We start from the raw sequence: 27756 nt of genomic DNA, 5'->3' as shown, positions 1-27756 counted from the left end.
GCAGAAGCAAGTAACAGGTGGGCAAGACAGGATTTAAAGGGTTGTGTGAATAAAAGAAAAACACATCCATCAATAAAATTACTCTAAATCTGGAAAGGATTCATTACACTGTATGTCGAAGGAAGAAATGTGTGAATGGCAACCCCCAAGAATGAAGACCACAGTCTCCTGCCGGATCACATCACACGCAGGCAGCATTCAAGATATTCCCAAGCAAACTCCTGTCTGTTCTTAAATCTGCTATTCCCTTGACCCAGAAGTGGTACAGACCGTATTTGGCTAACACCAGCCATAACTGCCAACGTGGCCGTGAACCCAAGTTTGCTAAGGTTCTACGGAAGCCACTGTTCTTCATAGAGCTCTCTGGGAAACCACGAGGGTAGCGCCAGGTAATTCTCACCTTGAACCAATTTAAACTGGTGACCTAAAGTCAAGAGACCCTAGGATCTGAAAGGCATCATTCTTGGAAGTTGGCCACTCTACTCTTGCCCCTAATTGAGTAAAAATAACAACAAAAAACTGGATCTCAATTGGGCACACAACACAGATGACAATTCTTTTATTAACTACATTACAAATGCTTTGAATAAAAACTGTAACAATAATCATTTAAGGGTCAATGATTTACTTTTTTCCACAGATGAGAACCAGTTATCTTTCTTGTTCTCTTCTCCTGAACAGTGAACCAAGGCCATGGTGCTCAAACACAATTGTACTCCTTTCACGTCTTACTACTTTCCAAATCAGAGTCCGTCACTTCACTTCAGTTACTCTGGAAAATTGAAAAATGAACATATAATCACTATTCATGTCTATTTTCTATGCACTAACAAGTTGATGTATTTTAAAAAACTAGAATTGTCATATATACGATATCTAAAAATAAAGAAAAAGTATTTAATCTTAGATTTGCAAAGGTCACAAACCCGGCAAATCACCAGCCTTTTTAGTTGTAGTAAGTAAAAGGCCAATGCCAAATGAAAATAAAAATCAGCAAAGTCTGGTAATCTCAGTTTGCTAGGTTAGCTCTTAAGCCAAGAGATGTTGATTTTTCAAAGCAGAAGATACTGATCACAGAATAATATTATACCCCCCATTCATTTCAGACCTCTACCATTCATTTGATATAAGTGAAATAAAATGTTGATTTGGAGCAAGAGGAAGAGAAAATGGTACTGTGGTCACTAGAAGGTTAGTCTGAAACTCACTTACAGACCAGGCAGACACACTGTGAGCATCAAGCCCACCAGAAACACAGGATTTTTGTTTTTGTTTTTTATTTTAAAAGCCAACAAATTCTAAACAGATAAATATTAGCAAAATTAAGGGAGTTTCAAAGGTCATCATAGATTTTGTGTGCTATGAACACACAAAAACTACTCTATCTACTGATACAGTGGTTCTAAAAAAAGGAAGAGGCACTCGAGGCTCTTGTACTAGTTTTCTGAAAACAAAAGGAGTTTCATTTCCTCATACAGCTTCAGAAGACTGACACCACAGCAGGAAAAAAGCAAAGAAATTAAAAAATAAGCCACGAGAATGTAAACATGGACAAACCATGCCACAATTCCAGGGACTGGTTCTTTTTTAAAATTTTATTTTTTAGGAGGGTGGTGGTTGGCAAACAAAACACACGTCTTTGTAATAAAGGCTGTAGCTGTGACACAAACTTACAAAAGTGGAATTGCTCTGTGATTCCTTGTCAAACATGGCCTAAGCCTTGTGTTAAACTCTGTCCACCAACACATAATCAGTGTGTTTTTAATCTCATGCAAAAACTAATTGCACTCGGGGGAACACAGCCTCTTGTGTTAAAGGCTGCACTCTGCCACAGAGGTGAGGAGGTAGGTCACGAATGTTAAAGCATTAAAATAGCAAACTATTTACATGATCAAGGAATGACTGCAAATATCAAAGGTATGAAGAAATTTTTGATAAGATAAAAACAAAGTTATCACATGTTAACAGAACTGAAGTATCAAAGCATCTTAAGGTAAAATCAAAATGAATACTTATAGCACTCAGTATCTCCGACTTATTTTTAAAAACAAGTATGTCCTTGAAATATTCAATAAAAATTAGAAGTTATTAGCCCAGAGTTCCAAAACAAGAAGCAAAAGCTCAACTGACTAAACATTTCTCTCTTAAATCCTCTCCCGAAAGGACAGAACTGAGTCCTGCTTAGAAAAGCAGAGATATTAAGTCCCCATGAATTAAATGCAACAAATCGCCAACACAAGCACAAAAGAAACTCTGTCAAGATGATAAAGATTTGTGCCAGATTATCTATGTGTCTTATAAAAAGCATTTAAAAGTTAGTCACCAGATACTGCAGCTGAAAAATGTTTTTTAAAAAGCAGTAATTTCTCTTTGCTATGAGCAATATGATTGGAGGGTCTGATTAGTGACACCCTACAGCTTTTCTAGCACTTGTTTTGTAACTTTAAGGAGATTTAAGTTTTATAAATCAAGAAATGCAGGCCTTTATGATTTGACAGTGTCCCTTTTACATAAAAAAAAGAGCACACTTTCAAGAAGCCATTTTACTTCTTTTCATTGTTCATATTTTAACCAACTATAATTGTAGGTGCACTTTATACTTACCATCATTCATCATTCCTTTTGATTCTTTAAATGCTATGAATTAGTAACAAACCAAGCAGGCAGTTAGTAAGATTCCACAATTAGAAATCATTTCTAAATAAATAAATACCCAGTAATATCATGCTAACTATTCCACAGCTATAAAGTCAAATTAGTTTTAACTCTATTACTTTATTACAAAAGCCTTTCTGTGGATCATACCCACAGACCCCACAAAGGAAACAAGGTCAGTTGAGAACACAGATCTAGACTTAGGGAGAAACAAAGTGAGATGCTTGGGTCTCATTCCATGGTGACAGCCTGAATCTGAAATTTTAAATCAGAAACTGAAATTAATTGAGATTCTTCTCTATTGGGGGTGTTACACTTCATCTTGCCTAATATAAGGCAAAGGTCCCCTCACCCAAATATCGTTGGGCCAGAGCAAGCAACTACTGGAGAGATACTGAACAGGGCATTTTTCTCAGAGGTAAGAACATTACAATAGCAATAATCTGAATAATCAAGAAGAGAGGGGTCAAGGAAAAACAAAAAACAAAAAACAAAAAACAAACTAGATTTTTCCCAAGGCAAAAAGATAGAGCATTCTAACTGCTTTGGGAGGCTATTCAAATTATGATCAGGTAATGGATCAAGAAGAATATACAAGTTGGTAATAACCACATACCATTAAGGGGCTCCTCTACAGCTTTCTGGAAAATATTTAAAATATATTTACGTAAAAATGGAATTTATTTCATGTCCTTTTATACTAAAATTTATATACGCTAATATTTAAACTATATAGTTAAGAGTGAATCTTACAGTCTAAAAACAAAATAAGGCAATAAAGAAAAACAAAGCTTGCCAAGCTTACCTAACAGTTTAATAATAACTGTATTAATCTTAATATTTTTTCTTTGCAGAATTTCCCACCCACTCTGCCTCTTTTAGTTCAATAAATTCTAACTTCTCAAAAAGTGCAAACATAAATAGCAATACAGTAATAAATAAAAGAGTTAAACGAGATGAGACCAAAGCAGAATCATTTCAAATCATGCAAACTGAATTCAGTAACAAGGAAAGAAAATGCGTTAAGATGTAAGGGTCCAATGGTTGGATTATCTCCAACAGAGGCACTTTAAACACTGCGGGCTGTTGGTGACCAATGCAGCTACAGCACCCATCTTTTTAGCATAAACACTTGTGGTAAGATTCACCCCTAGGCCCCCTTGCCTCTCAGGCATGTCTTCTGAGGCTCTTCAGGCCTAAGGAATATATGTAATCTCCCACTTCCTGCCACAGACAGGAGTCTCGATTTTGGCGTTCCAGATAGAGCTACCATTATTCCTTTCTAGGAAGGTGACCTCTCCAGACCTTCTTTCAAGAAAATAGTTCTTGGGCCTGTCCCATGACCAATCACTACATGGGTTTTTTTTTCACGTGCTCATTTATCCGTTTCAGTTTATCTCTTAAATTTGCTCCTTTTCTCGGAATTTTCTTAGATAGCTTATTAAGGTATCCAAGACACAGTGAAAACTACAGTACAGTATGGAGGAAGAAAAATACTTATAAAATGGGGGAAGAAGGGAAATAGATTCTAATTCAGAACAGATATGTTCCAGCAATATCTACATTTATTTTATAGATTATTTTTAATGAAATCAATTTCACATGAATCCCTCTCCCTCATTTTAAAGCCTTCTGAAATACCACTTTGTATGTGCACATCAAATGGAGCCAACAGGTGAGGCAGCTTCCTTCAGCAGAGATAATAACCATTATTCTTACACATGACCTTTCCAGTTCTGAGAAAGTGAGAAGTCACTTGAGAAGTCAGCACAATCTTAAGGAATCACTGATTTTATTCTATTGCAACTAAAATGACCAAACAGGTTTTAAAAGAAAGTTGGATCTATTCATGCAAAGTCATGAAATGACTTCCATATTCTCTTAATCTGATGTCATACCACTAAACAGAGAGCAAAAGGCTTCAATATCTCAATTACCATTCCTCAGTCAAAACCATCAAGTGGTCATTTCCAATTCATTTAAGAAAGTTTAACTTACCCTAGGAGGTTGTATAGTCTTCTGACTGGAAGCTGATATAATTAAAAATTGAGAAAATGAACTGAATAAGTGACACAAATAAAGGCAATATAATGTTTCATTTCAATGACTATATAATGATTAATTGCAAATGATTATATACATTGATAGAATAAAATGATCAAATGATCCATCTACATCAAATAAAACATCTACATTCTCTCATTTGTACATGCTATTATTTCCTCCAAATCAGTCATTTGTTACACTTCTTGTTGAAAAATGCTATCACCTGTTCACCCCCACTGTGAACTCTATACCCCTCCCCTACTCAGCCCAGCCAGAAAGTGGACAGAATGTAGCAATGACCAATCTCCACGCCCTACTCCATTGCCTGTCCTTAGCTCACTGTTCTTGATCCTTGTGGCCCAGTCTTTTCTTCTGCTTCCATCTTTCCCGTTTTCAAAGCTCCAAACAGCTAACAAACTAAAGAAAATATTCAGATCCTTCTGAGTTCAATGAATTATGCTAAGCAGCTAGTTTTAGCCACAATCAACTTCTTCTCTATGTATTCCTTCTCAGCTTTCCAAGTCACCCTTGCCACTGCTTCTGAACGGACTGGTTAATGGAGATGAAGGAATACAGGGCATGAAGAAAGTGACAAAGGGAAAAAATATTACTCTAGCTGCACAGGGAAAAATAGAGAACTTCCTTACAAAGCCAAGTGAGAAGGTCCCAGAGCAGCTCAAGCCAGTCCTAAATACAGAATGAGTCCTACATATATAAAAGCATCAACCAGCAACATCCTGTGAGCCAGTTGGTAGGAGAGTGATGTTACAGGACAGTCAATTACACTGTCCCGGGGGTTGGATGGAAGCCTGGATTTGACTGTGAGCAGACTCAGGCAAGCCCCAGGGACTGCGCTAGGGTTCTGTGCGCTCTACTTCCTGCCACTCCTCCTCCATGCCCACCCCTACAAAGCTTCCGAAGCCGATGGGCAATGGGAGTGAGACGCTACCCAAGGGCAGCCAATGTACACACTAGCCAGAAGCTGACAGGCTCTCTCAAACAGAGACCACAGCGACTGACTAGCCTGAAAAGTTTCTCTCTCCCACTGGAGCATGAAGAGGAGAAACACAAAGACCAGAAAGTTGGTGATGGAAAGGAAGGTGACACAGAGACAGCAAGCCAGGAGAGAAGCTCAAGGCTTAAAGACAAAGGTAAGAGAAACTATCAGTGAGAAGACAAAAATAAAATACAAGATAAGGCCATAAAGAGGAGGATAAGCTTGTAGGGAAAGAACCAGAGAAGAACTCAATAGTATAACTGGCAGATGGGCATTGACAAACTCCTATTACTTAGAGGGCAACATGGTGGCTCAGTTCTTAGAAATGCATCAGATACTTCCAATTCCTAAACTGCTTACTGTTCCAGTCCCTATGAGGCCTGGTTGTGTCCCAGCTCTCAGGAGATTCCCTTCTCTGTTAGTATCATGTGTGGCTTTAAAGTAAAGCTCCCTTGCTAGAGGAACTTGGGGAGTGATATGGTCCTGGCAGCCAAAGAAGGAAACCACTTTTTAAAGTAGCATGGAGTGGGATGCCTTGCTGGCTCAGTCAGCAGAGAGTGTGACTCTTGATGATGGGTGTAGAGATTACTTAAAAAATAAATAAAATCTTAAAAAAAAAAATAGTAGTACGGAGTGAAATGGGTTGGGAATATGGGTGAGTCACACTCAGCAGCCTCCCAAAGAAGCCAAGCAGAATTACAGAACTTCGTTAGGGATCATCATGGTAGTTACATGTATATACAACTTACTTCAACTAAACCATGCCCTCTATGTTCTATCAAGGAAAAGAAAACAGCTGTGAAAATTTCTGACTGGTGGTGTGAAGGGTCAGAGGTTAAGATTTCAGACCTACATTTTTGAGATCATAAATTTATTTATTAGGATTATTATTAAGAACTTCCAAGTAACTCCTTTTCTGTTTGAATAATGTATAAAGAATAGTTTCTGAGTTCCAATTCTCAGGTCCAAGGAACATCACATTTTGGCTAGACCATTCTGAAAAAGAGCTCTATAAAGAACAATGATTCAGAGGGATAAAAGCCAGCTGTGCTCCTACTACCAGTATAAAACCCAAAAGTGCAGAAGTTAATTTCACTTGAGCCAATCTTCTTCCATAGGCATATGATCATCGTGACAAAATTACTTTGGTTTATCTGCTACTATAATGGACCTAAGGCACTGAGCTACACATGTGTATGTAGTTAAACATATATACACACAAATATATATGTTAACTATATAGTTTATATATATTTATAAATATATAACACTTTATATAATATATGTTAATATATTATTAGATACAAACATACTTATATACAAAACTATTATACATAAAATATATTTGTTTTATTTATTTTTTAAACCACAAGCCTTAAGGATTCCATATAAGCTCCCTTGCAAGGTTTCTTCTTGATTTATTCTTCTCTCCCTGAAACATATGACCACACAGTATAAATGTATTTCTAGGTTTTAAATTTTCAGGAATAATTTTCCTACTGATATCAGACTCACCTCTCCTTAACAATGGGCTATAAAATATCACTGAATTATATATATATATTCCATGTCATTCTAAAACAACTAGGATGTTGTGATAAATATGGTTTCTATGTACTAGTAGGTTGATTTGTAACAAAACACTTTTTTTTTTTTTTTTTTAAAGATTTTATTTATTTATTTGACAGAGAAAGACACAGCGAGAGAGGGGACACAAACGGGGAGTGGGAGAGGGAGAAGCAGACTCCCTGCCGAGCAGGGAGCCCGATGTGGGACTCGATCCTGGGACTCCAGGATCATGACCTGAGCCAAAGGCAGTCACTTAACCAACTGAGCCACCCAGGCGCCCTGTAACAAAACACGTTTATATGCACTTACACTGAACTAAGTGGTAATGACTTTAACAAAAAATGAACAAGTACCGACTCTTATAAATAATGGATATTAATGATGCATACAAACAACAAGCCTAACTCTAGTGAGTTTAGTTAGTTCTATTTAATTTTCTGTATGATCTCACATTGTTATTATTTCTAGCCCCAATTTCATTTTGCAAAACTTAAACGCTTCCAGTAAAAAAATGAAATCCAACACGGTTTAAAAAGACCATAGGAAATGAAATTTAAAAATCTTACTTCTAGAGTAACAATTAAGGCTACAAATTTAAGCTTGGAAATAATAAAAACAACAAAATTTAAAATTCTCATAGGGCCATTAACTTACTCTTAAAGAGTCAGCTTGGATTTTAACGACAAAAACAACAACAAACTGAGGATTTTATTGCCTTGAAGTCAAGACACATTCATTAAGCTTTTCCAAAACAGAGCACAGCAATGAGTAAAATTTATTTTGGAAACATTTACAATTTTTACCTCCTGATAAAAATGTTAAAATTTGCAACCTTAATGTTACGTATACTCACACTTACACATTGATTATTTTAAGAAAAACACATCAATTTTCCTATTCTACCACATTATCTAAAGAGCAACTTTCCTGTACCTTTTCTCTTCTTGCCCTTCAACTGACCGAAGGTGTGCCTCTGAATTCTGGCATCAGACAAGTTGATTTGGAAAGTTAATTTAGAATATTCTCAAAATGTCAATAAAATTGGACTAAATTCTTAACTTACATGTGATGTATTTATATATGCTAAACTATGATAAAGAAAAAATAATTTGGGGACCTTCTCAAGATTTCACTTTCAGTTTGATTTTTAAGGTGAAAACAGTATGTGTGTAATTACAGTGGTTTCACAAGCTTCTTTGGATGTAAACGATGGAGAAGGGAGAGAGCAGGGCCCAGGAGGTGGCAGTTAGCTGATGCCTATTTCCACCTGAGTCAGCATTCCAGACCTGTTGGCAACTCTACTGAGCATCATTCTTTAGACATGGAAGGCTTGGGGGAGCATGGGAATAAAAGGGAGTACAATCTAGATAATGAGGAATAAAAAGAACAGAGAGCTGACTATCAGTCAAAGACACATAATACTACATCATGTTGCAGGTCACATACTGTTCTCAAGCATTCATAAGCAGCAACATAACCAGCAGTGTCTTATTCAAGAACCACACAAATGGTGATTAGAATACTCAACAAAAATAGAATATGTATCAACATTCATAATGTGATGCTTCTGACAGCTACTAAATGAACACCATTCTGCTGAGAAATCTTCATTGTGTTTTATGGACTTATGAGTCACAAACTAAGAAAATTTCATTGAGGAAACGACTCTGACTTAAGAACACATGAACCAAAGATAGGGAGATTTTAGTTAAGTATTTTAATTGTTTATCTAATAAGCATTAACCAAATAGGGACAAAGAATATGTAACAAAATCGAACTCATTCATCAGTCAGCAAAAACTGAAGTTCAGAAACAAAGGTAAAATTTCTTTGAGAGTATTATGTAAGTCATATGGAAAATTATTTGACTATAACAATTCAAGGTTTATATTAATTTTTGTAAACACAGTAAAGTTCACCTAAAGCAGAAACACTGATTTTTTTACTCCATTATTTGGTAACTTTTGATTATTCTGACAAATGCTTAAGAGTTTGCTTTGCTTTACTTCTTAAATAAAAAACAAATTTTTTTAAAGGGATACTAATGTAAACCAATTACAGGGAACATTTTTAGCTTAAATAAGACAACATACTAGCTAAAAGCACCTGCCTCTATATATAAAAAATAAGAATTTATATAGAAATCTGTTATTTGAAAATTGGCAGATTAAATATGAAGTTCAGAAATAATTAGCCAACTCCCCACTTACTAACAACTGATTTTAAAGGTAGTAAAAACAACATGGATGGATCTAGGGGGTATAATGCTAAGTGAAGTCAGTCTGAGAAAGACAAATACCATATGATTTCACTCATATGCAGAATTTAAGAAACAAAACAAACAAAGGAAAAAAGAGACAAACAAAAAATAAGATTCTTAAATATAGAGAACAAACTGGTGGTTGCCAGAGGGGAGGTGGGGGGGGATGTGTAAAACAGGTGATGGGGATGAAAGTTAAAGAGTACACTCATCATGATGAGCACTGAGTAATGTATAGAACTGCTGAATCACTGTATTGTACACCTGAAACTCACATAACACTGTATGTTAATTATACTGGATTTTAAAAACAAATTTTTAAAAAGGTAGTAAGGCCTTAAATTTTAAAACTCCATGTTTTTATATTAGTTTTAACTAAAAATATTTTAAAGTCAAGTAAAGTCAGAGGACACTGTTCTTTAACAAAAGTGACAGATTTTGAATTTCAACATGTCTACTTCGGGGTGTCAAGGTCTGCAAACAGTCTGCAAGAACAGCAAGTAACAAATAGGGTCTCTGTGAAAGAGCTCTCATCGAACCAATGGGCCAATTAAAAATCCCTTCCTATTAAAATGAATCCTCAACATTCTCTCCTTTTAGGTGGTATAAAAAAGTCTATACATTTTAAAACAAAGCCATTTTCTTTTAAGCTAGTCTATAATCTAAACTTTTCATAAATTCATATTACTTCTACCCTCTTTCATCACCCCCAAATCATTCCAATTTTAGTATTTTATTATTTAAAAAATATAGCTGCATTCACGGTATTTTCTCATTTTTGGAAACACTGATAAATTTCTTTAGTCATAAATTGTAAGAGCCAATCAAAAGAATTTTCCAAATTATATATTTGAAGTTCTTGGCAGAGGCTAACAAAAATAAGACTGACTTACCAACAAGTTTCATATAAACTAATCCAAGTAATTCTGCTAGAGCTATAATACCCAAACCTGAAATCAGAAGAGGGCCATGCACTGGGGTGCACTCTGTAAAAACAAGTGAAATTTTATGTTAGAAATCTACATGAAATAAGTGAACTTTTTAAAAGACCCAACAATAACAGTAATATATCAAGTTTTAAGGAGAATAATTCTTTTTCTGATTACTAAGAAACAAAAATTATCTCTCTATATATTCAACATTATTCACTTAGCCAGTGAAAGGACTCCAAATTATTAAAAGAAAATGTTTGCATAACATGTACCTATCGCATCAAGATTAATGTAAAACAGTGCATAAAGCCTAAAGTTCCAACCAATTGGAGCCTGGTTATTTAAAAAAATGCTCCTGCAAATGTAGGCGTAGCAGTTTGGCTGCTAGGATAATCAGCCCACAGGCCATATACAGCCAATATTCTCATGGTAATACGGAAAACACTATTCTCAGTGGGGAAAAAAAATGAGAGTTAAAAAAAGAAAAGCTCACAAAGCTCACAACACCAAATGCTGGCAAAGATGTGGAGCAACAGGAACTCTCATTCACTGATGGTGGGAATGCAAAATGGCACAGCCACTTTGGAAGACGGTTTGGCAATTTGTTACAAAACTAAATATATTCTTAACAATCCATAGCAATCACACTCCTTGGTATTTACTTAAATGAAGCTGAAAACTTAGGTCCACACAAAAACATGCACATGATGTTTATAGTAGCTTTATTCTTATTCATCAAAAACTGAAAGTGGCCAGGATGTCCTTCAGTAGGTGAATGGATAAAGAGGAGGAAGAAGAGCTCTGTCCACGAGAAATTCCTAGTAAGACAAACTGGGACTAGAGAAGAACATGGCCCTTACCTGAGACACAAAGGCTTAGTCCAACCACAGAAAGCACATAGCCCAGTACCTGAAGGATTAATATGGCAATGGTGAAGGGAGAAATCCGAACACCTAGAGGAAGAAAGACTGGGTTGAGAGCACTTAAGAAGCAATCACACCTCCTTGTAATCCGTGCAACCAAAAATAACATCCAGTGACCAAAGACTGACTCCGGATTTCCTTGTCAGATGGTAGCTTCTTCCCCAAATGACCTTAACCTCGCTTTGTCACACAAGTAGTTAGTTCCAGATTCATACATTCAGCAGTCTTTTTTTTTTTTCTTCACAGTGAGCTCAGCTGGACTGGTGCTTTTTACCCAAAATCTTAGAACAGTGCTGCTTTTACCACACTTGCGCATTTTACAGTATGAATGGCTATTATGCATGACTTTGCCACATGCACATAAAATTGCTCTGGTGGAGAGAACCATTATGCAAACACGCCCTTGTAAACATCACAACCTCTGTCTTGTGTGTCTAGATCTGTGATTTTATAACAAATTAATAACTTTTAATCAAGCCAGGGATAAGCTCTAAGACCAAAAGTTAAATGTACAAATAGAAAAAAACAGACTATAATAATGATAATAATGACAAAAATATGTTAGTGACTGACTCCAAAAAAGCAGTGAAGATTATATCAACTATAGGTTGGATATCTGTATCATCTTTTAAAACTACAATGTTAAGATTTGCCAATAACTAAAAAAGATATATATTTCCACTATTTTTAATTGATATCCCTATTTTGTAGAACCTGTTTTTTTAACAGAGGCTTAGCAAAAAAGAAAAAATATGTTTAATATCTACTTATAACTTGAAAAAACTGTAATAAAAACGTGAAGATAATCATTAAGAAATTATATAACATAATTTGAAAAACCCACTGCCTAGCATCAAAGATATATGAAAATTACTTTTTACAAAATAACAGAATGCCTTGAAAACCTAAGCTAACCTTAAATTTAATCCATACAGGGAAAATGTCACAAATAGCTTCGAAAATCTTTTAATAAGCCAACTTTTATTGAGTTGTAAAAAAAAAAATACAAGAAATATTTTAACCAAAAATGTTGTTTTTAAAATGAAAAAGGCAGACAAAATCATGTTATAACAAATACTCACCTATTATAAGCACACAGTACTGAAGTAATATTAATATCACTGTAGGAATTACAATTAAACCAAGTCCACAAGAATTCTTTGTTGAATATTCACCTGTTAATAAAAATAATATTTAAAATATTATCCTACATACTTCCTACTCTATAGGAAGTTAAAGTACTTGAACTTACTAAATGTATCAGTCTCAATACTCCTCTTACAAACTTAAAAAGGCTTAAAAATATATTTCTCCCAAAACTTCACACAAAATGACTATTTTCAGATTAAGACCAAACTTATGACATGTAAACGCCACCACCTAAGTCTCAACATGTCAAAACCTTAAACTGGCTTTGCCTCTTCAACTACCTTACAGAATTCCAGGGAGAAACTCTCGAGTCACCTCTTGCCATTCCCTTCACTGGCTATGTTCAATCTGTCCCAAAGTCAAAACAGTTGTTCTCGCAAGTAATCTTCTGAATTCATCTCCTTCCACCCTGTGTTCTAACTCCAGAGGCAAACAGAGCTGCCATATATATGTTCCTAAACATTATATCTATACTGTATTCAGCTCAAAAACAACAATGGCTCTCTCCAGTCCACACTGTGGGTCCCAGGCTACCTCTGCTGTCTTTCCATGGGCCATATACCCTTTCTTTCCACCCCCATTCCCATCCTCCGAACACAAGAGGTTTCAGACAGACTTCCCACATTCATTCCCACTTCCATGTCTTGGCAAATGAAGTTTGCCTCTACAGTGGGTTGAATGATGGCCCTAAAGATATGCCCACCTCCAAATCCTTGGAATCCGTGAATATTAACTTCTGTGGCAAGAGTATTATGTTATATAGCGAATGATGATTAAGTTAAGGATCCTGAAAGGAGGAGTTTATCCCGGATTATCCAGGTGGGCCCTAAATGCAATGACAAGTGTCTCTGTAAGACAGAGGCAAAGGGAGATTCAAAAGACACCATGGAGGCAGAAACTGGAATTATGGTGCCACAAGCCAAGGAGTTGCAGACTGCCAACAAACACCAGAAGCTAGAAGAGACAAAGAATGGATTCTCCCCTAGAACCTCAGGAGGGATTACAGCCCTGATGACATCTTTATCTCAGATTTATGTACTCCAGAACTGTGAGAAAATTTCTACTGTTTTAGGACACGCACTTTGCGGTTATGTGTTACAGCAGCCCTAGGAAACTAACACCTCCCTCCCCACCTCACCAGCCCCTCATCTCCATCAATCCTCTCTCCCTCATATAACAGTGTTTCTTACCTGGGACAAAAAGAATGGCTCCAACAATGACAACTATAGTGAGCACTAGTCCACCAACAAATAAAATGGTTTTCTCCTTCACAAGACTGGCTTTATATTTAATTGCTTAAAAAGAAAACAAAGAATTACATGAACCCAATCACAAAAAGTAAAGCCACTTCTGTAACTTATAAAGTGCAAGGACAAACTGATAACTTACTATAACTGAATCATCTTGGAACAACTCCTTCATATCATGTCAAGCCACCTCAGATCTTTTTCATATTAAGTCAATGTCTAAATATTGTCATGGTAGTATACATATGGATACTTAATTTGAAGGTGACACTTTATTCTCCTTTAAGGAATGAAGTCCCTTTAAGGAATGAAGTTATATATATCAGGCTTTCTCAATTAAGGCATTATTAACATTTTGGACCAGATAACTCCTTGGGCGCGGGGGGGCGGGGGGCTGTTCTGTGCACTATACGATGTTTAGTAGTATCCCTGGCTTCTACTCACTATATGCTGTTAACAGCCCCCCAGTGGTGCCACTCAAAAATGTCTCCAGACACTGTTAAATGTTCCCTGAGGAGGAAAACCGCCTGAGGCTTACAACTGATATACATAACAGTGATGAGAAATAACTGGCTATTATAGTAATATTGAGAAAAAGGGAACTTTATTCCATCTTATAAAAAATTAGTAAAGCATATGAAATTCGAGATAATTTTGTTTTGAAAAAGCAGAATAAACACTGGACAAATCACACCCTCTTGATATCCTGAGGGTAAAAAATGCTTAAATTGTTCAATTAAAATAATTTCTTGAAAATAAGCCATAAATACTCAGTAGCACTCATCATACATGTTACTATTTTTGATGCTAGCTCTACTGTCAAGTATCTGATACCTTCCCTGAAAGAATATAATAGATAAACTTAAAAATATTATAGTTGCCCCTTAAACAACACAGGGGTTAGAAGCACTGACCTCCCCCACCCTGTGCAGCCAAAAATCTGAGTATAACTTCACTCCCCCAAAACTTCACTATTAATAGCCACTACTGACCATAAGCCTTACCAATAACATAGTCAAGTAACACATATTTTGTATGTTTTATGTACTATATACTGTATTCTTATAATAAAGTAAGCTAGAGAGAGAAAAATATTATTAAGAAACTCATAAAGAAGGGAAAATACATTTACAGTATTGAACCATAAAAAAATCCACATATAAGCAGACCCACAGAGTTCAAACCCATATTGTTCAAGGGTTAACTGTATTTCTTTTCCTATATATTCACCTTTTGGGTTTTGTTTTGGTTAATATTAAAATTAATTTTTCACCAAGAAAGTTGATAAAAGTAACCTAAAAGCAGACTGATACTGACTGATATTCTGCTGTTTCATACACATGATAGTTTCCACACCATTAATCAATGAGTGTCCTGAGGGGAAGATTTTTAAACGTATTTAGCAATTAACTTGCCTCCATTAAAATGACAAACAGGTCAAATATACTAAAAAGAATAAATAAACCCCTAAATGACCATAACAAAATCTACATATAAGGTATTAAAACCTAGGGTCCCATTATAACCTATAGTTAAGATCTTAAGGTACGATGCAGGCACCTGAAGATTTTTTTACAACTCTACCTATTTTAGGTTGCTATCATCCTTTAGATTGTAACCTCAACTTTATCTCTTTAGGGGGGAGATGGAGGGCTAAGCAATAATCCGTCCTGAAGCTGAATAACCGAATCCACATTCATCAGAAAAGAGTGAGAATCAATCTGGCAAGTTCCCCAAGCTTTCATTTGATCCATCCAGCCTTGAAACTTATATGACTATGACTCAGTCATGTTCCTGACTTATTATAAGGCACAGATTTTCACATCTTTCCTATTCTCTAAGCTCAAACACTGTCTAGGATGAAATTCCAAGTAAAAGTCACAAAGGGCACAAATACGGTTAAAAAAAAAAACAAAAAAACTTTGTCTAGACATATGTCAGGTTTTCCATTTAGACCTATGCATACCTGTTATCTAAATAGAATTTGAAAGTTCTGCAAAGGGGTTATAAAATAGAAACTGTGTTTCAAATGTACTTCACAATCAATCAAACATTTATGAGACTCTTCCAGGTTTAATTCAACACACAGAAGAGCTACTAAGATCAAGCAGCAAGAATTCACCTTAAAGTACAGTAGAAGTTCACGCAAAAAGGCAGACATATCATTCTTAACAAAAATCAGAGTGTGAACTTCATACAAAATTCCACCTTTTCAGACTTAGAAGAGCTCTAGGAGAAAAATAATGCCAACAATAGTCACAAAAATAAACCATCAGCAAATGCTACTATTGAGAGTGTTTTACCACAGAATGGCCTTTTCAAACCTTGGCATGTAAGGATGTTGGAGGTAACTGTTGTTCCTGTTAATTGGTTCAACTACTACTTCTTCTCAGGGCTACCTTCCTCTTCCTTAAATTAAGCAGCCATTTCTACCAAATATATTAGTGGGGTCTAACTTATGCAACCATAGGCAACGAAAGAGTATCTCCACGTTTTCTTTAGTGAACCTTTAAAAAGAGTTTCTTCTGACTCATTTTCTTGCTTATGATGTAGGTCCCACACTAAGTGTGGAGAAAATATCTTGTTGCTAACTCAGCTGCCAATTTTTTCAGTATAGCTAAAGGGTCAGGAATCTGATACAGATGCCAGATAACTCAATAATCTCAAGGATCTGTTATTGGTGATTTTTTTCTAGTCCTTTATTAAGTAGACTTACCCTTATTTATCAAACCTATCAAAACTTTAAATGTAACAGAAAATAAATTCAAGTGATTGCCTAAACACTTAGCATTAAGATAAAGATAATATAACACCTTAACTGCAGGCTCTTATCAAACTCCCTTGCTGTTTGGCAAGACAATCTACGTAATTTTAAAAATCAGTATGCTTTGGGGTGCCTGGATGCTTCAGTTGGTTAAGCATCAACTCTTGATTCGCCTCAGGTCATGATCTCAGCGTCGTGAGATCAAGCCTGGCATTGGGCTCCATGCTCAGTGTGAAGTCTGCTTAAGATTCTCTCCCTCTCCTTCTGGCCCCACTCCCTGCTTGTGCGCACTCACTCTAAAAAGAATTTTTAAATAAATAAATAATAAAAATAAATAAATAAAAATCAGCATGCTTTAAAGGATTCTCCTCAGCAATAAAAAAAAAAAATCCTCAGCCAAAAGTACTGAAATCAATACACAAATAAAATATGAGCAACAACACTATTTATACTTTTTTAAGACTTTATTTTTTTAGTGTAGTTTTAGTTTTATGACAAAACTGAGAGAGAGGTACAGAGAATTCCGTTATATCCCCTATCCTCACACATACATAACTTTCCCCATTATTACCATCACTCACCAGAACAGTACATTTTCTACCAAGGATGAGCCTACACTGACACATCATAATCATCCAAAATCCCTAGTTTACCTTAGGGCTCACCCTTCGTGTTGTATGCTCTTGGTTTGGATAAATGTATGACGCCCATCCATCATTATGATACCATACGGAGTATTTTCATTGCCCTAAAAATCCTCTGTGCTCTGCCTGTTCATCTCTCCTCCACGCCTACCCCTGACAATCACTGATATTTTTATTGTCCCCACAGGTTTGCCTTTTCCAGAATGTCACAGAGTTGGAATCATACAGTATGTAGCCTTCTCAGATTGACTTTGTTTAATATGTATTTAAGTCTCCTCCATGCCTTTTCATAGCTTGACAGTTCATTTCTTTTAATTGCTGAATAATAGTCCATTGCATGGATGTACGACAATTTATCCATTCACCTACTGTAGAACAGTAAAGCTGCTATAAATACCTGTGTGCAGGTTTCTATATGGACATAAGTTTTCAACTCCATTTGGATAAATACCAAGGAGCACAATGCCAGGGCATATGGAAAGAATATATTTAGTTTTGTAAGAAACTGCCAAACTGTCTTCCGAAGTGGCTGTACCATTTGCATTCCCACCAGCAGTGAATGAGAGTTCCTGCGGCTCTACCACCTCATCAGCATTTGTTGTTGTCAGTGGGCATATTTTTAACACAAACCTATAACCCTAATGCTGCCACAAAGGAATACCATATATATGGGGAAACTATCACATTTTTGACAATAAATTAGGAATTCTAAAATTTTCCCCTTTTACACCTTCTATAAAATAATTAAATATAGCAAGTTACTTCTCAGAAATGAGCTAGGTTGATTAATTCATTTATTTTAGAAATATTCACTATGTACCTACAATGTAGCAGGCCCTTTTATTAGCCCAAATCATACAAATCAAGGTACAGGTAGAAGTTTATGCAACAATAATTGATTACGCACCCACTATGTGATAATCACTACTCTAAATGCTGGCATTGAACAAAATAGCCAAATCCAAATACTCCTACCTCAAGGCCCTTATATTCATATGTGTGTGTGTGTGTGTGTGTGTGTGTGTGTGTGTGTTGGGAAGGAGCAGGAGTGAGGATGGAATGTTACTCCCTGACCTTCTTTCCCAATTCAATAAATAAAAAGTATGGGTCTAATTTAGCCTAAAAGAGCCCCTTCATGTATTTAATCTTCAAATTCATGTGAATAAAACATGACATGTCCCTCTAGCCACCTGAAGAAACAGCTAATGTTATAAACAGATACTCCATTTAAGTTTTCTTGTCTCCTTGTAACTGATATAAAGGACATACAAGGCAAAATGCAGGTTGTAGTTGATAAATTTCTAGTGAAATTACCAGATCAACCTGGAGATCAAATAAAATCTACCACCTTAGGGCACCTGGGTGGCTCAGTCGTTAAGCGTCCGCCTTCGGCTCAGGTCATGATCCTGGAGTCCCGGGATCGAGTCCCGCATCGGGCTCCCTGCTCGGTGGGGAGTCTGCTTCTCCCTCTGACCCTCCCCTCTCATGCTCACTCTCTCTCTCATTCTCTCTCTCAAATAAATAAATAAAATCTTAAAAAAAAAAAAAAAATCTACCACCTTAGTTTTCATGATACTCCAAAGATGGGATTCAATATGCCCATATAGGTCCACAGACCTCGGTCTATCCAACCAACAAAACCCAAAAATCTATAATTCAATATCTGCTTAAAGACATGACATTTAGATGGTCCCTTACTGACTGATTAGTGAGTTGGTGGTCAGATAAGAAGGCTAACCAGTGAAGGGTAATGCATACTAGATTAAGAATAAATCATAAAGGGAAATGTGTTTGATTTCATTATTATAGTGCGATTTTCTGACAACTGTAGGAGAGTAATTGTAGGATCTCTTTGGTATCTGTTAAGTTGCAAATCAATATTGTCTTTGAATCAGGATAAAGCACATCTGATCACTTTTAAAGTGAAATTACAATTTCAAAATTTTTAATTTAAATTAAATTTTAAATTAAATTTAAATTACTATTTTACGAATATTTAACATACTCACTAAAAAAAAAACACTGAAGGCTTTGCAAATCTGGTGCTGGAGAAAAAGGAACATTAATGCCAATCATAAACTGATTACTTGCCAAGAGGCAAGTAAAAGAATCTTTTTTTTTTTTTAAAGATTTTATTTTTATTTATTTGAGAGAGAGAGAATGAGAGACAGAGAGCATGAGAGGGAGGAGGGTCAGAGGGAGAAGCAGACTCCCTGCCGAGCAGGGAGCCCGATGCAGGACTCTATCCTGAGACTCCAGGATCATGACCTGAGGCGAAGGCAGTCGCTTAACCAACTGAGCCACCCAGGCGCCCTGTAAAAGAATCTTATAATAAACTCCATACACTATACAACTGGCTTTGATGAAACAATTTTGTAAACATGAATACTGACACATGCCTGGTCTATAGGACCCAGAAATAAAAAAGCCCAGACACTGTGCAGTAAGTACTTTGAATGCAGAAGATTAAAGATGATGATGTCCAACATGCTAACTTCCTTTTCTTGGTTCCAAATGTTCCCTGGTCTTGTGGATGGTGCTGTAACTTCAGAATGTATGCAGGAAATTGGGACGTTTGCATTTGGAAAGGGTCGAAGGAATAACAACTGCATTTCTACAAGAGTACACTGCCAAGCTCTAGTTTTGTTCAGTTCCTCCTACAGTAACACCAGGGCATAAAAACATTTAATAACAGAACTGTGATAATTATGTGGCAAGGACCAAGGGAAAGCACTGGAAGTTCAAGATTACTGAACAGAATTCAGAGTAAACTTAATAACAAAGTCCTATTAATAGAATCCATCAACCAGGTCACAGAATGATTCTTTGTAATATTATTTACTGTGATGGTATTTTACCTTCCTGGGTAGAACTTTCCTAGTGCAAGTTAGTATATGTCCTCACTTCTTCAGAATGATTTTTCTAATCTACAAAGAAATTCCCTGTCCCATTACATTCTTTTTATGTGCGTTCATGGTCTAATTACTTTCAGTATTTATAAGCTAGTCCTAAAAATTGGATTCAAGGACTTAGTAGGATTTCAAAGCTGTTGTGAGGACTTTTTTCCTTGAATTTCCTAACAATGATTTCCACATGAACATAAAACCAAATGCCTCTGAGCCGTAACCAAAATCTTTGTGGAATAACCTTGAGCAAGGATTAGAAAAGTTAGAAAAGGACATGAAGGATGCCTAGAATGCATGAATTTGAAATAAATGACAGCAGTCCTTGCTTGGTCCACTTCCAATATTCATGAATTTCAGTTACCATGGTTTAGTTAAATAACACAAATGCCCCCAAATTGCAGTACAAATTTCAGCTACCACAATACCACAATATATTAACTAAATACTTGCATGAAGTGCAAACTTCACTGCTATCTCTTCAGTCCACAAATCACCCTGTTAATATCCAGGCGTGTATCATGATCAGTGACCAATCATGTCACTTCTTTCAAAGACTGTTGGTGACTACTCACTGAACATCTGTTACTCAGTTCATGCACAGACAGCAGAGCATGTGTGTTGTGTAACTTCCTTGTCTCCCAGTAATAAATCAATGTGATATTTTACGATGGATTATCAAAGGAGGAAACAGGGCAGCAAAAATGAAAGAATAAAGAAATATAAAGTAATAATGTTGGAAGTGATATCAAATAAAATGTAAATGACATCACAAAATAACTGTGGGAATGTCAACACTACTGCCATTCAAGAGGCTCTAGATATATAAGTCAGAGAAACTCAGTAAAAGTGAACTTATTGGCATAAATCAGGACAGTGAGTAGGTTGTGACAAAAGGAATGCAGATGTCCCAGAAGTGGTGACTCTGGCAAAAAACTTCACATAAAAGAAATTCTTGGAGATATTGTATAACACTATAAATGCAAAGGATAAAATGTTGGAAGCTGATCCAAACCTTAAAAGGAGTATGACAATTCACTGAGGCATAAAAAAAGATGCTTGTTCTGTATTCAAAGTTATGTAACAAGAAGGCAAGCACCATTCAAACTACTCTTGATGGAACACTTTAATTCTCACTGTTTCTAAAGTTTCAATTTACCATGTACTAAATAGTTTTACTTTTTTTTCCCATTTCCTAACAGTGTTATTACTGACAGTAAGAGGGTTTTTAATGTTTTGACAAAAATTTTAAAGGTCATGGAGCAACAGTAATTTTTTTGCATTTATTTTAGATTGCTTTGCAGAGTTTCAGCTTACTTGGTCATGTTTATGGTCTCACAGTTTTGTGTAAAGACAAGTTCAAAGGAAGGAAAAGTAAAATAAAAAGTAAAATAGATATGCCTGACTCAAAGAATTTCAAAATGTTGGTATGGAACTGAACCTTAACCCTATAGGAACTAGAGATCTTGGTGGGCAACACTTGAAATCATTTATCAAACATCTTAATGACAGACATTACCTGGTATACTACCAAAGACTAAGGAAGAACCCTGAAAATCAGCCAGTAACTTAAGCGTCATTGGCATGGGAAACTGTGAGTTGGTATAGTTTTCAGAACAAAAAGAAAGTGCCCGAAATGTACTACTACTAGAGATTTGTGACTTTGGTTAAGACTCAGTGTTTGATTCTAGTTATCTCTGAGCTGTTTGCTAAGCATTAAGATTCTGCTTAAAAGTTTGTAAGTTAAAGATAAAGGCAAAGATGTTTAGGAACATTTCCCTGTAAGAAACCTTTGTCTTCAAAACATGGTCTAGGGCTCACCAAGTCCTGGCTTGGCTTCAGGAGTTTAAAAGTCTTCTCAGGCTTCTTCCTCAGTAGGATCAGTGACATCCTGAGATAGAGTTCAAGATACATTTCTGGTAGAAAGTAACTCTTTCCCCTAAAAATGAAGGCACAACCTGTTCTTTACTACATGTTTAGCCTATGGAAAGTCCAAGTTGAATCTTGGACCACCAAAAGACTGACATACAGAACTAGAAAAGCCACTGCGGAAAACCTCCTGTGATCAAATACAGACCATAAACGGTAACCTGAAACAGTTAAGGACAACTAGAAATCCAGAAAGTGAAAGTCATGGGTCTGAGTTACTATTAATAACTCAGGGACTATATGAAACCACACTCTAAAAAACACATAGCTGAACGGCAAGTGGAAAACAGAGGGGCTCTCCTGTTTGGTCGACTCCCCAGGCCATAAACAGGAGGCCTCTTAGAAAGGGTACCCCAAAAAAGGTAGACTCAGATCCATGACTAGCCCAAAAATGGGACAGAAGGCACAGAACATGCATACTTACATGCTTCCTCAACTGAAATGTGCATGCTACAAAGCCAGGAGCAATATGCATTTCATTTCCACATCTCAGGCCTCTACGCCCATGCCTAACAATCAGTAGGCACCCTGTCAATACATACTCGTTGAATAAATTAAAGTAGGTCTACAGTCTGCTCTGCCAGTAAGTTTCATCTACTGAGTATGTGTACCCAGATACAGGTTAACTCTCCCTGAAATAAAAAGTTCTCAAAGTAAGTTCAGGAGAGGCAGGTAGTACACTGTAGTGGTAAATAGCACTGTTGAGTTCAAATCCCAGTACCGCCAGAGAAGAACTGGGGAACTGTGGGTAAACTGCCTAACCCACCTGAGCCTCACCTTTTTATCTACAAAACAGGAATGAGAACGATGACACCTACCCCCACTGAGTTCCTGTGGGCTGGAAATGTGACTGCACAGGTCAGTGCTTTCTAGCATCTATCATACAGAGCAAGGGTTCCACAAATATGTAGGTACTCTTATCATAAACACCTTTCAATTGCAGTCCAGACTGAGTGAATCAAGCATAGAGGCCCTCCTCCACATTCCCCCCAACAATTTACTTGTTCTAAGGAGAGCCTAAATAAAAAAACTGCCACCAAAATATTTTTTTAGTTTCATAAGCATGTTCTTTAAAATATGATCAGTGGAATAAATATAAAAAAGAGCATTCAACCTAACACAAACTGAAAATTAAAACAAGATTTTTTTTCACCCATCAAATTATTAGCAAAGATTTTAGAATTATGTCAGGATTATGAGGTAAAAAACAGATATTCTCATCTGCAGTAACTGATACAAAGTTTCAAGAAAACACTTTGGCAGTATGTATCAAGAGCCTTAAAATAGCTCTGCCATTTCCAGTTTTACATATCTTTAGCACAATTATTTCCATAGTATCAAAAAAAAATGGAAACATCCTTAATATCCATCAAGATGAGAGTTAAGTAAATTAGAGTACATCCATAAAAGTAGAGCACAGACAGCTATAAAAAGATATCGAAAACAAAGGGGGAAATCAGGATATAAGTATGTAAGTTACATGAGTCTATTTATGGTTTTTGTTTTTAAGAAACGTAACAAAAATGCACAGAAAAAAACTGAAAGGGAAGGAGGAAACTCACTAGAATACACCAACAATTTATTTCTGTTGGGGGGCTTCAGATTTGTTTTTGCTCTATAATTTACTATTTTTTAAGTCAGAAAGCTTGTAAAGCTTATTTTGTGAAAATATGGCTGATAGAGAACAGACTGACTCCTCGTTCAGTCAATAAAAATAATGTCACTAACGATAATGCCACGATCAACAAACTTCAACCAATCCAAAGGCAACAAATCACACTACTGTGAAATAATTTCATTATCTTAAAAAAAGGCTATTCTCTACCTCAATCATAGGACATGGGCTTAAGGCCTGGGTCTGCCAATAAAGATAAAGGCTTTCCCTAACATCAGGATAGACTGAATAGGTCTTGATGCTCTATCAGTCTTTTTCGTGATATAAAAATTCACGAATAAAAGGCTTACCAAAATTCTAAGAAAATTTCCACAAGAAGTCTAGACACTTTTTTGAAAATAAAAGTTGTGAAATATCTTGACAGTTGTCACTGTTAGCCCTTTCTTCCCTTTGCTTTTAGACAAAAGTTGAGAACAGCTTTGAAATCACAAAGCATTTTCCAGAGTGCTGTACATTTAGAAGAGCCCACAGAATATATAATCAGTCATCTCTCTTCCATTTTCATCACTTCAGATTTCTGGGTAAGAGTAAAATTCATGAAATATACAATAGGCCAATCCACTACAACATTTTACTAGCTTTCACTTTTTTAAAGGTTGCAGAATGAAATAAATGAGATCAGCATTATTCACACTTTGCCTTGTATAAATGCTAACTGGCCTTCAATGACTGACCATTTCATTGCACGATAGGGAGATGAGGAATAAATCTTACACGTTAGAAGTTTAAATGTTTTAGACTGTCACCTCAGAACCTCACCAATTTAGTAAATTTCTTTTACCAAACTGGTAGGGAAATATGGTTGAGTGTTAAGTATCAACCAGAATATATATTACCTTTTTACCTAGCAGTGACAATTCCACATTGTTGATGCTAAATCTGAAATAGCATCAAGATTTACCCTGAGAAGTTTGGTCACATGACTATTACAGCAAAACATGATCAAAACCTACAATTCACCCATGGCTACTTCCTTAGAGGCTGTAGAATCATAGTAAGGATGACAAAACACGGTTCAAATGTGGCTTTTCCTAGGATGAACACATGTACACAGACAAGTACAAACTAGGAAAATAAAGACAGGGCAGTCTTAATGCTCAAAAGTACAATATCCTACCCTAACACTAATGTAGGGCTGTGACCATCTCTTTGCCAAAATAATGTGTGTAAAGGCTCTGAAAACACTATACTCTATATGAGTTTAAGGTATTGTTATTATTAGGATTCCCACTATTCATTCTTAAGAAGTTTTAAAAAAACCTTAGGAATTAAAAGTGAACTGCAGCAAACTGTGGGGGAAAATATACACTTCAAGAATATTGAGACTGTACATTATTATTTATCACATTATCACACTTCTTAATACAACTCAGACAAAATATTTCACTAATATTACCTCCCAGAAATAACGTTTTCATCATTAAAACATAAATGAAAAATAGAAATAAATACTTACTCACAATACCAAACTGTCCCCAAGACAGAAGTACAGCCAAAATTGGGAAAATAACAATGAGGATATTTTCATTTGGAGAAAACCATGAAACTGGAAGAAAACAAAAATCACAATTAATATTTACTATAATCATGTTAAGTCCTGGTATGAATAGTCAACAATATATTTTTATTGTGAAGATGGAAAATAAAAATAACTTATTAAAACTGTGGCCTTAAAATAATTATAAATTACACAAACAGTTTACTTATACAGCAAATTTTATGAAACAAGAAGCTAGTTTAAGTGTTTTTTTCCACATTTTCCCTAACCCATGATTTATGGAAGGAGACAATATGGCACAGGAGCTGAGAACAGGGCTCTGCAGCCACGAAGCCTGGCTTGAAACCTAACTCTACGTTATAAGCTTTGTGAGTTTGGACAAAGTCTTAACACCTCTCTGTTCTTTAGTGATCTCAATTGTCAAACCAGCGCAACACAGTACCTACGCCTCGAAGGACTATTGCGACTATTAACAAAGCTACTACTTGAAAAGGGCTTAAAATGGGGGCGCCTGGGTGGCTCAGTCGGTTAAGCGTCTGCCTTCTGCTCAGGTCGTGATCTCAGGGTCCTGGGATTGAGTCCCGCATCAGCCTCCCTGCTCAGCGGGGAGTCTGCTTCTCCCTCTCCCCTCCCCCGCCATTTGTGCTTTCCCCCTCCTCTCTCTCTCAAATAAATAAATAAAATCTTAAAAAAAGAAAAAAGAAAACGGCTTAAAACAAAGCTTGGCTATGTACCAAATAGTCAACCTTCACTACAATGATTATAACGTTAGGTATTAAGGAAGTTTCTGTTAAGTGGGTCACATGTTACCTAGACAGTGAAAACAGAGCCACACAATCTACATGAAGGAAACTGTGACATTAAGACTTCAAATAATTTGAAAACTTTTAGAACATTGTTTCATTTCATCTTAACACTTAAGACACTGATTTTATCTATGAAATTTCTTCTTTAACAATAAAGCCAAATAAAAGCACCAAAGACATTTCAAAGTTTGCCTGTACATGGGGGATTTGCTGTTTGAAGAACATTCCTAAACACTGCCCAAAGCAAGCACTGGTGGTTCCTCTGAAATCAACCCTACTCACTGAAATCCTCCCAGGCTCTGCCATTCCGTATTGGCATGTGAAGAACCTTGTGGGCTTTCATACCATAATGATACATTTCTTGTATTAACCTTATGTTAAAGCCTGGTAAATGTTCGCAATATACAGAATATAACAACATTATAAATTCTTAGAAATATTACCTTTACAGAATCTAGCATTTCACCCTATACATAGTAGAGACTCCATAGGTTTGCTGTTGAAGGTTCTAATAGTCATGAAATAGCTCGGTGAGTGAATGGAAGACTGTGTTTCATTTTTTGCAGATCTCTACCAAGAGACAGAGTTTTCAGATACTCTGAATCAGTACCTTAATTTCCAACTATATTACTGAGTATCTTCTTACACCAAAGAAAACCTATTTTAATTTGGCCTAAAATCCTACCAGGAAAAAATTTTGTAAATTATGCTTAGGTTTTCACATCTAATGCCCAAAGGATTTGATAAAAGCTCTATGACCTAATGACTATTCCTAATCAATTTATTTTCCCTATCTATTTTCTCTATTATTTTGTTTTGAGTTGTCTATATTAACTCCTCAAACCCTCACAATTATTATATGAGGAATTATCAACCCCTCCTTAATACTGAGGAAACTGAGGCACAGTGCAAGGATCTTTTTTCATTTTTATTTCTTTTATTATGTTCAATTAGCCAGCATATAGTACATCATTAGTTTCTGATGTAGTGTTCAACAATTCATTAATTGCGTGTAACACCCAGTGCTCATCACCACATGTGCCCTCCTTAATACCCATCACCCGGTTACCCCATCCCTCTACCCCCTTCCCTAGGGATAAAGGGCTGGTATCCAAGATATATAATGAACCAAGGATCTTAAATATCTGAAGTTTTCATGTCCCAAATGGACTTCTGATACCCCTCTGCCTACTTCACCAAATCTCCCCTCTCAGGTTTCCCCATTTTGGTAGTGCTGACTTCTCCAATTACTCAGACCAAAAACCTTAGAGTCATCCTTGACTCCTGGTTTCTCTCACACTCCACACCCAGTTCCACAGCAAATCTCAGGGGCTCTACATTCAAAATACAGCCAGTATCAGATCAACATAATCAGTATGTGTTTAAGATGAGCTGACAATGAAATGTTCTTTCACTGACCTCCCTCCCTATGCAACAAAACAATCTCAGGATATACTGATAGAAACCTATTAAAACAAGGTGTGTCTGACCACAATATTTATTGAAATCACACCATGGATAGGGTATTCTAGACACTTAAGGTCCGACAGTGAACATGGCAGGTGGGGCCATGAGCTCGAGGAGGGGGAGAAATTGAAGATCAGACTTTTGTGGGGAGTAAGGAGAAGTCTCTGGGGTGAGGAACTGGATCTGAGCCACATGAAGACAGGGAAGAAGAGACACCAAAGGAACAGCAAGTTCAAGCAACTAAATGGTGGCTAGAATTTAGTGATACAAGAGGAGATGGGAAGAGTCTTGC

The 27756-nt window shown here is 36.3% G+C and overlaps 1 protein-coding gene across 6 annotated transcripts in view; it reads right to left on the bottom strand.

Annotated features, from left to right (window-relative positions):
• Positions 1–526: 526 nt before the first annotated feature.
• The window catches only part of CD47 (CD47 molecule), a 45514-nt gene continuing 18284 nt past the window's right edge, over positions 527–27756 (bottom strand). Inside the window, exons 3-11 of one of the 6 annotated variants that reach the window (XR_014138380.1) lie at positions 25150–25239; positions 13722–13826; positions 12465–12557; positions 11320–11412; positions 10421–10513; positions 8201–8247; positions 4654–4685; positions 3272–3296; positions 527–772 (exon numbers count right to left, since the gene is read on the bottom strand). Coding sequence is in view for 3 of the 6 variants with exons in the window: in XM_081797419.1 (XP_081653545.1) it covers positions 768–772; positions 2605–2637; positions 3272–3296; positions 4654–4685; positions 10421–10513; positions 11320–11412; positions 12465–12557; positions 13722–13826; positions 25150–25239 (569 nt within the window). In the remaining 3 variants the exon portion in view is untranslated. Of the gene's footprint in view, positions 773–2516; positions 2638–3271; positions 3297–4653; positions 4686–8200; positions 8248–10420; positions 10514–11319; positions 11413–12464; positions 12558–13721; positions 13827–25149; positions 25240–27756 lie in introns of those variants that run through there. The other 5 variants (XM_081797419.1, XR_014138381.1, XR_014138379.1 and 2 more) reach the window with 5 other exon arrangements.

The sequence above is a fragment of the Leptonychotes weddellii genome, chromosome 1 (genome assembly GCF_054177405.1).
Source record: "Leptonychotes weddellii isolate Sample4059 chromosome 1, ASM5417740v2, whole genome shotgun sequence".
Taxonomy (NCBI): Eukaryota; Metazoa; Chordata; class Mammalia; order Carnivora; family Phocidae; genus Leptonychotes; species Leptonychotes weddellii.
Note: the sequence above shows the minus strand (reverse complement) of the source record. Positions and strands in the feature narration are given on the sequence as shown.